The sequence below is a fragment of the Mirounga angustirostris genome, unplaced genomic scaffold (assembly GCF_029215605.1).
Source record: "Mirounga angustirostris isolate CCGP_5_RB_7025 unplaced genomic scaffold, mMirAng1.0.hap1 SCAF_6, whole genome shotgun sequence".
Classification (NCBI taxonomy): domain Eukaryota; kingdom Metazoa; phylum Chordata; class Mammalia; order Carnivora; family Phocidae; genus Mirounga; species Mirounga angustirostris.
The window spans coordinates 47,972,345-47,984,629 of NW_026991714.1; the positions used below are offsets into that span (position 1 = coordinate 47,972,345).

Here is a 12,285-nt window from a genome sequence, read left to right on the forward strand (position 1 = left end):
TTGATTTTTCACTGGGTTCTGAGTTTGACAACAGACTGCTGCTGCTTGAGGTAAAACCCTAACATCTTCTCTTAAGACTCTGATGACTTCCTGGCTAGGTGAAAAGCTGCGAGTCCTTGGTTATAACCAGAATGGTGAGTGGAGTGAAGTTCGCTCCAAGAATGGACAAGGTTGGGTGCCAAGCAACTACATCACCCCAGTGAACAGCTTGGAGAAACATTCCTGGTACCATGGACCCGTGTCACGCAGTGCAGCAGAGTACCTACTCAGCAGTCTAATCAATGGCAGTTTCCTGGTGCGAGAAAGCGAGAGCAGCCCCGGGCAGCTGTCAATCTCGCTCAGGTACGAGGGGCGTGTGTATCACTACAGGATCAATACCACCACAGATGGCAAGGTAAGACTGGCCAGCACCGCCTGTAGGTGTGGACTGGCTCTTCTTTAGAAAAAATACTCAGAATGACTAAAGAATATGGTTTTTCTGTCAGACATGAAATAAAATAATCACTGATGTGAATTTGGGCCATTTGGCATGTGAAAGCTTACTCTTTCCAAAAGAATATGGTAATGGGAATTAAAAACAGTATTGCATTAATAGTTTAATGATGAGGTAGATTTGAAGGTGATGAAGGTAACTGCTATATAAGTTAGCAGTTCTGATAGTCATCAGTATACAGATATATATAGGTACATCCAATATGTTGTAGAGAATTGACAAATTAAGCCTTGGATGTTTGAAAATTATAATAATCTCTACCAGAAAGTTCACAGAGTAAGCATTTGGGCTTCTGAGACTGGGATTGATGTGTAATGTATGTTACTATAAATAGATTAATCAGCCATTTAGCAATGTACATGTTGGAAAGACCAACCATTGTAGAGTGGTTGTGTTAGAATGGAGCTGTTTTACTTTATAAACTGTGAAGCATAGGTTTATGTCCGTTCTCTTGAACAGTAAATTTACATTGAGTCATTTGTTTTGTTCTTTTGGTCTGTGTGATATGCATAGTAGGGGAAAGCACAGGCTTTGCCAAGAGCAAGCAGACCTGGTTTGCTGGGTACCTCCACCATTGATATTTGTCAACTTTGTGACCTTACTCTAAGCCTCAATTTCTCATCCCAATTTATTGGATCGTCATGAGGATTAAATGGAATAATTTCCTTAAAACATAATGGCTGCTACAAAGTAGGAAATAATTATTAATTGTTTCTCTTTTGCATCACCCTACAGACATATTGTCTCCTGATGAAACCACATAGAATCAGATAAGTGATAATGTAGGAGGGACCTAGCAGCTCTGCTTCTGGTTACATACCCAACAGAAATGAGTGCATATGTGTACAGAAGACATGTACATAATGTTTGTAGTTGCATTATTTGTAATAGTCCCAAATTAGAAGCACTTAATTGTCTAACAACAGAATGAATTAATAAATTGTGTATTCATAAAATAGAATCTCATACAACAAAAAAATGAATGTAGTCCTGCTGTATACACTCTGACAAAAATCTGTGGCCCGCCCAGTTGCCTGCTTTTATAAGTAAAATTTTATTGGAACACAGCCACACCTGCTTGTTTACGTATTGTCTATGGCTGCTTCTTCATTCTTACAGCAGCTTTAAGTAGTTATGACAGAGGCACTATGGCCACAAGCCTAAAATATTTACTCTCTGGCCCTCTGCAGGAAAGTGTGTTGACCCACTCGTAGGTGAGTCTCACACATGTAAAGCTGAGTGAAAGGAGTTAGTGATTGTCAGGGGTTGGGCGTGAGGGGAATGTGAATGGCTGCTGATGGTATGGGGTTTCTTTGTAGGCTGATGGGAAGTGTTCTGGACTTACATAGTGGTGATGGTTGGACAACTTTGTGAATGTATTAAAGCCACTGAATTGTATACTTAAAAATGGTGGATATTATCGTATGTGAATTACATCACAATAAAGAAAAGTGGAATGAAAGAAAGGCAGGCACAACAATGCATAGTATGATTCCATTTGTGTAAGTTCAGAAGCAGGCAAAGCTAATGTAAGGTGTTAGAAGTCCAGAGAGTGGTTATCTTTGAAGGAGGAATAGCTTAGCTGTGAGGGTGCTGGTAGTGTTATAATTCTTGGTGTGGGAGAGGTTTATGTGGGTGAGCTCACCTTGTAAAAATCATCAATTCTGCATGTATTATGTGTTCTTCTGTATACAACACAAGTTTCTTTTTTAAAAAACAGTAAGCTAGCTCCCTTGGGAGATAGGGTTCAAAGACTGCTCATCTTTTATACTTTAATTACTTGTCACAAATTACCGTTTTGTTAACAACCCGAATATAAAACTGTGGCTCTTTTTTTAATAGCCTAGCTACTCAAAAGCACATCCTAATTAAGTAAAAATTGTAAGATCCTTAAATACTCTCTTTCTACCAAAAAAAAATGGAAACCAGTGGTTCTCGAGTTATGTTCTGTACAAGATTCTGAGTTGGTATTTCATGGCCTTTCAGAAGAGGCCAGGTCTCTCCCCTTCCCTACTTAAATCAGCATCTCTGCCTCTGTCTTAGGGATTTGGGTTTCACAGTCTTGTTGCTTCAAAATATTTGAAGACCCATGATCTTGGGTGGATCTTGATGATCCAGAAAGATAACTTGGAAGTGCCCCCGCCCCCGCCCCCCGCCCCGAGCTTCTTTAGGAAACCCGGGAAGAGTGGTGTAAAGAGGTTAAACTTAAGTTCTGTGTTTCCCCTTCCCATCATCATTTACTTCTTTCATTTACCTCCGTAAGGTGACCTCCTATCTTCGTATCTTCAGACCAGTGAAATTAATGGGCTTTGAAAACGGTTTTCTGACCTCTTTTCAAGTTGCTTTAGCTTTCCTCCCGCCTGCCTCACCAGGTGTACGTCACTGCTGAGAGCCGCTTTAGCACCCTGGCCGAACTCGTGCACCATCACTCCACGGTGGCCGACGGGCTGGTGACGACGTTACACTACCCAGCGCCCAAGTGCAATAAGCCCACAGTCTATGGTGTGTCCCCCATCCATGACAAGTGGGAAATGGAACGAACGGATATTACCATGAAGCACAAACTTGGTGGGGGGCAGTATGGAGAAGTTTATGTTGGCGTCTGGAAGAAATACAGCCTTACGGTTGCTGTGAAAACATTGAAGGTGGGTTGCTGAGAATTACAGTCTCCAGTCTTTTTTTTTTTTATTTTGTGCTGAATCACTTGGAAATAGGAGTGTGCCGTTCTTTAACTTTGGAATGCTTTCCACCCACCGGTGCCAAGCACATCGGCAGATTGATGATTAACCTTCGTGCCACGGCTGACAGTGTGGGGGCGGATTACTCACCGCAGCGCAGGGAGACCCCATGCGGGGAAGGCCGGTCTCTGGAGGCTTAGTGGAAGGTTAGGAGCAGATTCTAAGTTATAAATGCAAAACAAGCTGTTTTGCTTCCTGAGAATGACCCCTGCTGGATAGCATTGTTCATGCAGTGCTCAAGGATCCCGGGCTCTCTCTTCTGTCCTTGAGCTCTCCGCCTTGTGCTCCCCCATCTCTCTGAGATTAGATCACTTCTCTTGTTCCTAATAGTCATGGAAATCTTCTTCCTGATGCCGTTGTCTTTAAGCAACCTAGAGTCCAATTACAGTGTTGTCACTATTCCATTCTCTGAAGATCTCCCATATACCTCTGTAGCTCTGGCGTATCATGTGTAAGGGCTGCTCTTTGGCTATGAGTGTAATCAGTTCTGGTCAGCAAACATTTATTAAGCATATTTTGAGTCTGAGACAATATGCATGGCTTTGCAAACATGTATTGCTCCTTAAGGAATTTGTCAGGAAGACAGATATGTAAACAGCTAACTCTTCTGTCTCCTTCTTTTGAAGGCTGAGCTATCTAGGAAAGTAAACTATCAGAGCACTGAGTTATCCATCCAGGTCTCCCAGGTCTCAGTTGTGATGGGATGTGGTGGCTGAATTTTGCTTGCCCTTGTAATTTTCACTCCAGTTTCAAATGTTGGATAGATTTGGGGATACTTTTCTTTCTTAATTGAATGTCTCTGGAGCATATTATTAGGTTCTGATAAAATTTCTTTAAGTAATCTGCTAAAATATTCAAAAGATATCTCCTTTTAAAGCTGTAGTTTTAGGATTGTGAGTTGACTCAAATGATTAAAATGGGGGTTTGTCCCTCTTCTGTTTTGTTTTTTGTTTTTCTCTTATTTTTCCCCCTTCCAGGAAGATACCATGGAGGTGGAAGAGTTCCTGAAGGAAGCTGCAGTGATGAAGGAAATCAAGCATCCTAATCTGGTCCAACTACTAGGTGAGGAAGCTTGCCTGAACCGTAGGTTTCCTCGAAGGTCCTTGTCTCCCATCCCCGTTATTTCCAAATGCTGCTTTTGAATCACCATGGTGGAAGCTCCAGGCGCAATAAATGTTTGCTTCAGTAAATGGTTGTCATTTTAATCAGCAGGCTCTCTGTTTATAAAATTGCCCAGGAACGGGGTCCCTGGCTGGCTCAGTCAGTAGAGCATCTGACTCTTGATCTTGGGGTCATGAATTCGAGCCCCATGTTTGGTGTAGGGATTACATACATACATAAATTAATTCAAAAGATTTTAATAAAAATTGCCCAGAAAACAATGGCCTGGATTGATTACAATATATATAACTGCCCAGTTTGTGGTAATTGCCCCAGAATCAAAGTTTAGAATCACTCAAAATGATACCAAACCAAACATTGTCACAAAATATTTTTACAAAATAAAGAGACATAAAGAACTGTAGAAAAGAAGCAGGTTACAAATTGTGTCCACACCCATTGGTTTACCTTGCAAAGCAGCAGGTGGTAGCCTGTGTAGAATGGCTCCTCGCCCGTTCAGGTCACAAAGAAACTAGTGACTGAACTCTCGGCCCTTTTGAGAGGAGGGCCAGTTTCTTTGGGTGTTCACCTTGAGCCAAATTGTCCCAAAGGAAATAGTTTCTTGTTGATTTTTTACAAGGAGTCTGCCGTGTATCCGTGAAACCCTTGTCTATGGAAACAATCTTTTTACAAAGCATGATACGGGCTGCGCTCACATGCTCTTCAACATACACACAGTTGCTGTTAGTTTTGGATAAATATTGTTAGTGTGCAGGTGAGGATGGGAATCACAGGCATATACAGAACTCAAGACATTTTGGTCTTCTTGACCCCTTAGGGAATTAATGCTTTTGCCCAAACAGGCAAATACTCAGATGCATGTGGATTTCCAAAGAATGATGTAGTGGAAGCCAAGACTCCCTTATCGACCGCCTTCATCTTAACTTTGCCGTGTTATTTTAGGAGAATGTGATGGTGAGAAGGGAAAAGATTACTGCTGAGCTAGACTTTAAAATGTGTCTCTTGTTCTGGGAATTCTTGGGAATACACTAATAAAACAAGCTCTGTTCTTCCCCTCTCAGGTGTGTGTACTTTGGAGCCTCCATTTTACATTGTGACTGAGTACATGCCGTACGGCAACTTGCTTGATTATCTCCGAGAATGCAGTCGAGAAGAGGTGACTGCAGTTGTCCTGCTGTACATGGCCACTCAGATCTCTTCTGCAATGGAGTATCTGGAGAAGAAGAATTTCATCCATAGGTGTGTAAAGCCTGACTGTTGCCTGTGACTAACCATGAAGCTACCTTGCTTGAGGTGCAAATAAAGAAAAGAATGTGAGAACCTTCCCAGAAATGTCCAGATGCCTCAGAAAAGCAATTTTCTCTTTCATAGGGCTCGCCCACTATAATGTGATTTCCAGCTTATAAACCTACTGTATTTTGGTTAAAGTATTAATGGGCCTTTGCTAATTCTCAAAACAGAATGCTCTTTATTTTGCCCAGGACCATTTCAAAGAGGTTTTTGCTCTACTGGCTTAATTTTAAAAATAGTTTTCTGTCTTGGTAAAGAACTTAAAGCCTTGTAGAAAAGCATCTTCTCCTCACCTCTGACACCTCTCTCAGTGTACTTGTAAATAGGAAGCCATTTTCTGAAGTCTGCTTTGTTCGAGTATCCGAGAACTGCCTCTTGATGATGCCCCTACAAGTGGTCTGTGGTCAGTGGCTTTCTGCCACGTTAGCAGCTGTCATCAGATACTGTGTCTGCCAGCGTGCGCTTCTCAACTCCGCTTGTAGCACAAAGAACCAAGAAGAGAGTGTTCATGGCCATTTTCCTCACCATCTGAACGGAATCACATTAGGGTTCTTTTCTCCACAGAGATCTTGCAGCCCGTAACTGCCTAGTGGGAGAAAACCATGTGGTAAAAGTGGCTGACTTTGGTTTGAGTAGACTGATGACTGGAGACACCTATACTGCTCATGCTGGAGCCAAATTTCCTATTAAATGGACAGCACCAGAGAGTCTTGCCTACAATACCTTCTCAATTAAATCTGACGTCTGGGGTAAGGTCGGAAGGGACTTCTTCTATGTCTGTCATTTTATGTTTTTAATAAATGTTCTTAATTCTTTAGAGCTTCTCATTTATGTAATCAGTAAACTCTGCCTTGACCCCCATCCTTCATCATTCAGCAAGAATTTATTAAATACCTATTATCTGCCAGGCGTTGTGTTAGACACTTAGCCTAGAAAAAATGTAAAGAAGAAAGTAGAAAAAAAAACGCCAAAAAACAAGTCCCTGCTTTCAAGAAGCTCACAGTCTAGATCTTGGATTGCACTGGAATTTTACTGATCCTCTCTCTATGAAGCTCCCTGTTTTCCATAGCTCATTTCCTGAGTGCTGTGACACAGAGTAGCCTCTTCTTTTCAAGGAAGGCATGATGGAATTGTACCTAGAGTTTGTCCTTGTAACTAACTCATCTTGTTCTGGTTGCCCTGGAAAGCAGTCTGATTTAGCAGAGGCTCATGGACTGAACAGGTCTAGAAATTTGGGTTTGTAGGCCAGCAGAAATAGTTGTAAGATGCTAAGCCACTTTTTACCAGAAATCTCAAAACTCAGAAATAATGTGTGACAAGATCAAGCAAATTTTCTTTGCTAGTGTGATTTTTTTCCCCCTGATTTTAAAGGAGTCCCTTTCTATTTTACTCCTTTAATATTAGCTGATCTAAAAACTGGAACTCATTAAACAGATCATAGATTGTTCTAAGAGTAGTTTGGTTCCGTCCCAGACTTTTTATGGTCCTAATTTATTCTCCCTCACTACAGTAAAAGAGATCTAAATAAAAATTGGGAAATTTATGGGGCACCTGTGTAGCTCAGTTGGTTGAGCATTGGACTCTTGGTTTTGGCTTGGGTTGTGATCTTGGTGTCTTGGTGACGTGGGATCGAGCCCTTCTCGCACTTAGTGGGGAGTCTGCTTGGGATTCTCTCTCCCTCTCCTGTCCCTCCCATCCCCACTCACACGCTGTGTGCTCATGCGTGCTCTTTCTCTCAAATAAAAAATCTTTTTTAAAATATTGGGAAATTTGGGGTGCCTGGGTGGCTCAGTCGTTAAGCGTCTGCCTTCGGCTCAGGTCATGATCCCAGGGTACTGGGATCGTGCCCCACATCAGGCTCCTTGCTCAGTGGGAAGACTGCTTCTCTCTCTCCCACCCCCTCTGCTTGTGTTCCCTCTCTCGCTGTGTCTCTCTCTGTCAAATAAAATCGGAAAAAAAAAAAAAAAAGAAAACTTCTAGAAAACAGCCTGGAGGTTATACCTGAAGCATTTTGTGGCAGGTATCTTAGAAGGACAAGTTCAGCTGTAAGAACTAGAATGCTATAAGAATTAGAAGAGTATACTAATATAACAGTGTGAATGTTATCCAAAATTTGAAGAGAAGTTACCTAATAGTATAAAATAGATAAATCAGAGAAGAAACATTCAGCTTTTTTTTTTTTAATCGCTTTTGCAGCTTTTGGGGTACTGTTGTGGGAAATTGCTACATATGGGATGTCACCGTATCCAGGTATTGACCTGTCTCAGGTGTATGATCTACTGGAAAAAGGATATCGAATGGAACAACCTGAAGGATGCCCCCCTAAGGTTTATGAACTTATGAGAGCATGTGAGTGTTTTCTTTTGTATTTTAATTTTGAAGGGTTAAGTCAGTGATTCAGGATGATTAACGAAATAAACTGTTTTCCTCTCAGTGTCAAATTTAATCCAACCCCCTGACGTATAAAGTGTTGGTCAGGGGTGCCTCGGTGGCTCAGTCAGTTAAGCGTCTGCCTTCAGCTCAGGTCATGATCTCAGGGCCCTGGGATTGAGCCCCACATTGGGCTCTGAGCTCAGCGGAGAGTTTGCTTTTCCCTCTGCCTCTGCCCCCTCCCCCTGGCTCTCTCTTTCTCAAATAAATAAATAAAATCTTAAAAAAAAAAAAAGAGGTTGGTCATTGATCAACCAGTTGGCATTTATGATAAACCATCAAGTTTAATTGGAATCCTAACAACAGTTGTCCATGGCCCATGAATTGACTAAATTTCCCCAAACCACTTGCATAATAAGGATAAGAAGAAATTGGGTTTAGGGACACCTGGGTGGCTCAGTCGTTAAGCGTCTGCCTTCGGCTCAGGTCATGGTCCCAGGGTCCTGGGATCGAGCCCCACATCGGGCTCCCTGCTCAGTGGGAAGCCTGCTTCTCCCTCTCCCACTCACCCTGCTTGTGTTCCCTCTCTCGCTGTCAAATAAATAAAATCTTAAAAAAAAAAAAAAAATGAGTTTAGAGTTTGGGTAGGGGAAGGCTGCTTTCAACCAGATAAAAATGATTGCCAAAGACTGGAGAATACCTGAAAGTAACCTCTCATGAATAAACATAAGCATCTGACTTCTTACAGATGAGAAAGCTGGAAGATGAGTAGGGAATTATTAAATTGCATTGTGTTTAAGCATATGTCTTTTTATTTTCCCTATTCTCCTGTTTTTGTCAAAGTGAACTCTTAAGTTCCTCCTTTCCGATATCCCGTTATATTTCTGAACATGGACAGCTGATTATAAGGTTAGAATGAGTTTGAAGATAGGTCTCACTTCTTTCATTTTTCCAGTAAAAAACAACTTTCCATTTTATAAACCATCTCCCTACCCGTCTTTATCCCTGTAGTAGAAAGAATAGAAGGACCAGCCCTAGGAAGTGGGTTTATTACACCTGAGTCTGGAACTGAGAAGCAGCCGCCTCACTCTCATTGTGAACATGCTGGACCTCTGCCTCAGTAGCCTCACTCGCAGGTGTGCCACTGGATATTTAATTTCTGAAAGGAGTTTTCAGTATTTCCTTCTTTGTTACATAGGCTGGAAGTGGAGCCCTGCCGACAGGCCTTCTTTTGCTGAAACACATCAGGCTTTTGAAACCATGTTCCATGACTCCAGCATTTCTGAAGGTGGGAATCTGGCAGTTTACTGGTGGTGGCCAGGTCTGGGTGATGGTAGGGGTGGTAATAACATTTCGAAAATGATAGGCTCCTCTAGTTTGGCACTCCATTTCAGGGGACTGAATTAATTCTTGGCCTTTATTATTCTTGTTTTGCCTTTTTTTTTTTCTTTTGCTATTTTTAAATGTATCTCTATGTCTCAAACTTATTTCTAACATTGAAATTGTATTTTAAGTAGGAATTCAGTCTCTTCATAAAGAGAAGAAGTTTGGTAGTTCTTAAAGCACCAACACTTAACCATATATGGAAGGGAAGAAAAAATGAGTATGAAGAATATTCCACCTCCCTGAACCATATCTACAAAGACAGTAGCAAACTCAAATCATAAAAGCAATATCCAGAAATTTCATTTCTGGAAATAGATCTTAAGGAAATAATTAAGGGTATGAATAAAGATTTAGCTACAAGGATGTTACATCAGCATGTAGTTTTTAATATTGAAAAATGAACAATTTAAAAATCCAGTGGGATGCTAATTATTACATTCACACAATTGAATATTTAAAATGATATTCTAAAATATATTCACATGGAAATAGTTTAAAAATGAGCATGTTAAGCTTTGAACAGTGAGAGCCCTTTTCGTATCTGAAAAACCGGCGTATGGGTGCCTGCAGGCAGCTTCTGACGTCAGTACACAGCGCCTCTGCAGTTACATGCTCAAGTCAGTACGCTTGTTATATAGACAGCCTGTTCCTAGAGAGCTGAAAACAGAATGCTTAGTTATGTGTGCTGATTGGATTCTTCAGTACAGCTCCAGAGTTTCGCACATATTTTTCAAATTTTTTCTTTCCTTCATAATTGAACATAGAGCTTACGCCATAAGTTCAGGTTTTAAAATATAAGAAGAGGAAATCAGGCAAGTTGAATTTTGTTGTCTTCCATTAGCGATTTATCATTTCTGATAAGAAGAAACACTGAAGTTGAATGAAAAGCGTTTTCTTCTTAGTGCTTTGCTGAAACTTGTGCACATCACCCTTTGGGCCAGATCGAGCAGCTGCCCCTCACGGCCCTCTTCTTTCCTCATTGTGCTTTACTTCATGTGGCGTTCAAGTTGTAGGAGTCACAGGCTCCATTTCTTTGGTGCTTCTGTGTCAACTTTTAACTTCTGTTGAATCCTTAGTTAAATTTTCTCTTTCTCTTGAAAATGTTCTATCCTTTTAGAAAATCAACCATTATCAATTTTCAAAGGTAATTGCAATTTAAAATTGCTAAACAAGAAATTTAAGATTATTTAACCCATATTTTATTAAGCATTTAATCTGTGGCAAGCACTTTACTGAAGACACAGAGATAAGACACAGTTCCTACCTTAAAAAGATGTATTTATTGGTTAGTTGTGAGTAGAAGAAACCTAACTCAAGCTTTCTAAAGCAATAGAAGGAGGATTTATTGGCTCATAATCAGACCCTGGTGTGGTTCAGAGTCAGTAGAAGCCACAGACTCAAGTAGCTTCGGGACTTCCTCCTTCCACAGCCACTCCCACCCAGTATCACTTTACTTTTGCCTCTACGTTGATCTCATCCTCGGAATCTTCGAAGAGACATGGGGCATAGTTGCTAGCATCCTTGAGGTCGTATCTTCATAGCTGACGTCTGTCTCCCAGCTGCTGTATATAGCAGCGTAGGAAAGGAGTCTCGCTGCCTGGCTTGGGTTATATGCCATGTACCCATTCTTGTGCGGGAGTCAATTTTTAAAATAGTTGCCCAAAAATATAAAAAAATCACAATATATCACAATTTAATTGATCTCATTTGCTTCGTTTTTGTTCAGGAGTGAATAGCAAAGCATGCCTTTGCCCCAGTAGAAGCCACAAAACACATAGCCATGTTCAAAAGGGTGAACACTTTTTCAGAAGCCTCATTTGCTTCATTTGCATGAAATGAAATGAAGTGTATCCATCCTACTTCTTGGTGTAAGGTGCAACCTAAAAATAAAAGTAACTCCAGAAATCTGTCGGCTTTGTTCAGCCTCTGAACAAGCCCTCAGTAAACAAGGCTAGCCAAATGATATGAAAGCCTATGAAACCATGCTTCTTAACATTACTCCTCATCAGAGAAGTCCAGAATAGAACAATGAGGTGTCACTATATCCTAGCACCAGAATGGCTAAAATTAAAATCGAACCCCAGAACCTCAGAATATCAAACTCTGGCAAGCATGCAGAGTAACCAGAACTTGTATACAGTGCTAGTGGGAGTATAGATTGATACAGCCGTTTTGGGAGACAGTTTGGCAGGACTCAGCGAAGCTGAATTATGTGCACCCTGTAACCCACCGGTCCTGCTTCTTGGTATGTACCCGCAGACGTATGTACGATTCTGAAGCAAAGGACACGTAGCCGGGTGTTCCTAGCGGCATAGTCACAGTAGCCCCAAACCAGAAATAACGTAAATATCCATCAAAAGAGGAATGGCCTGATTTTGGGAGATTCACGCGTTTGAACAGTACCCATGAAAGCCCCTGCCGCGTGCAACAGCGCGGATGGATCTGCAGTCACGGTGTTGAGCCAAAGAAGCCAGACATAAAAAGAGTCCGCACTCTGATTCCATTACATATTTTGGTGCTCTTTTCTCCAGTTTTTTTCTCAGTTGTGTATCTTTTCTGAAAAGAAAACCTTTTCTGTGTCGTGACGCTGGTTTGATCAGCCCCCTCTCTTCCTCACAGAGGTAGCTGAGGAGCTTGGGCGAGCCGCCGCCGCCTCATCTGTTGTCCCCTACCTGCCCCGACTGCCTGTACTTCCTTCCAAGACGCGGACGCTCAAGAAGCAGGGGGACAACAAGGAGAATATCGAAGGGGCACAGGACGCCACAGAAAATTCTGCTTCTAGTTCAGCACCAGGTATGGGTCGCTAGGCGGGTAGAATGCAGCCGTCTCATTCCAAGAACCTTGGGGTACGATGCTCGATCTCCACTCCGCTCTCCGTCTGCCCTG

General features: G+C 41.6%; 1 protein-coding gene across 15 annotated transcripts in view; it reads left to right on the top strand.

Moving 5' to 3' along the window:
- The window catches only part of ABL2 (ABL proto-oncogene 2, non-receptor tyrosine kinase), a 112,902-nt gene that overhangs the window by 90,538 nt on the left and 10,079 nt on the right, over positions 1 to 12,285 (top strand). For all 15 annotated transcript variants that reach the window (XR_010412325.1, XR_010412326.1, XM_045877361.3 and 12 more), the window contains 8 exons: positions 99 to 394; positions 2,866 to 3,138; positions 4,209 to 4,293; positions 5,415 to 5,592; positions 6,208 to 6,392; positions 7,840 to 7,992; positions 9,212 to 9,301; positions 12,019 to 12,192. Coding sequence is in view for 13 of the 15 variants with exons in the window: in XM_045877361.3 (XP_045733317.2) it covers positions 99 to 394; positions 2,866 to 3,138; positions 4,209 to 4,293; positions 5,415 to 5,592; positions 6,208 to 6,392; positions 7,840 to 7,992; positions 9,212 to 9,301; positions 12,019 to 12,192 (1,434 nt within the window). In the remaining 2 variants the exon portion in view is untranslated. The remainder of the gene's footprint in view (positions 1 to 98; positions 395 to 2,865; positions 3,139 to 4,208; positions 4,294 to 5,414; positions 5,593 to 6,207; positions 6,393 to 7,839; positions 7,993 to 9,211; positions 9,302 to 12,018; positions 12,193 to 12,285) is intronic.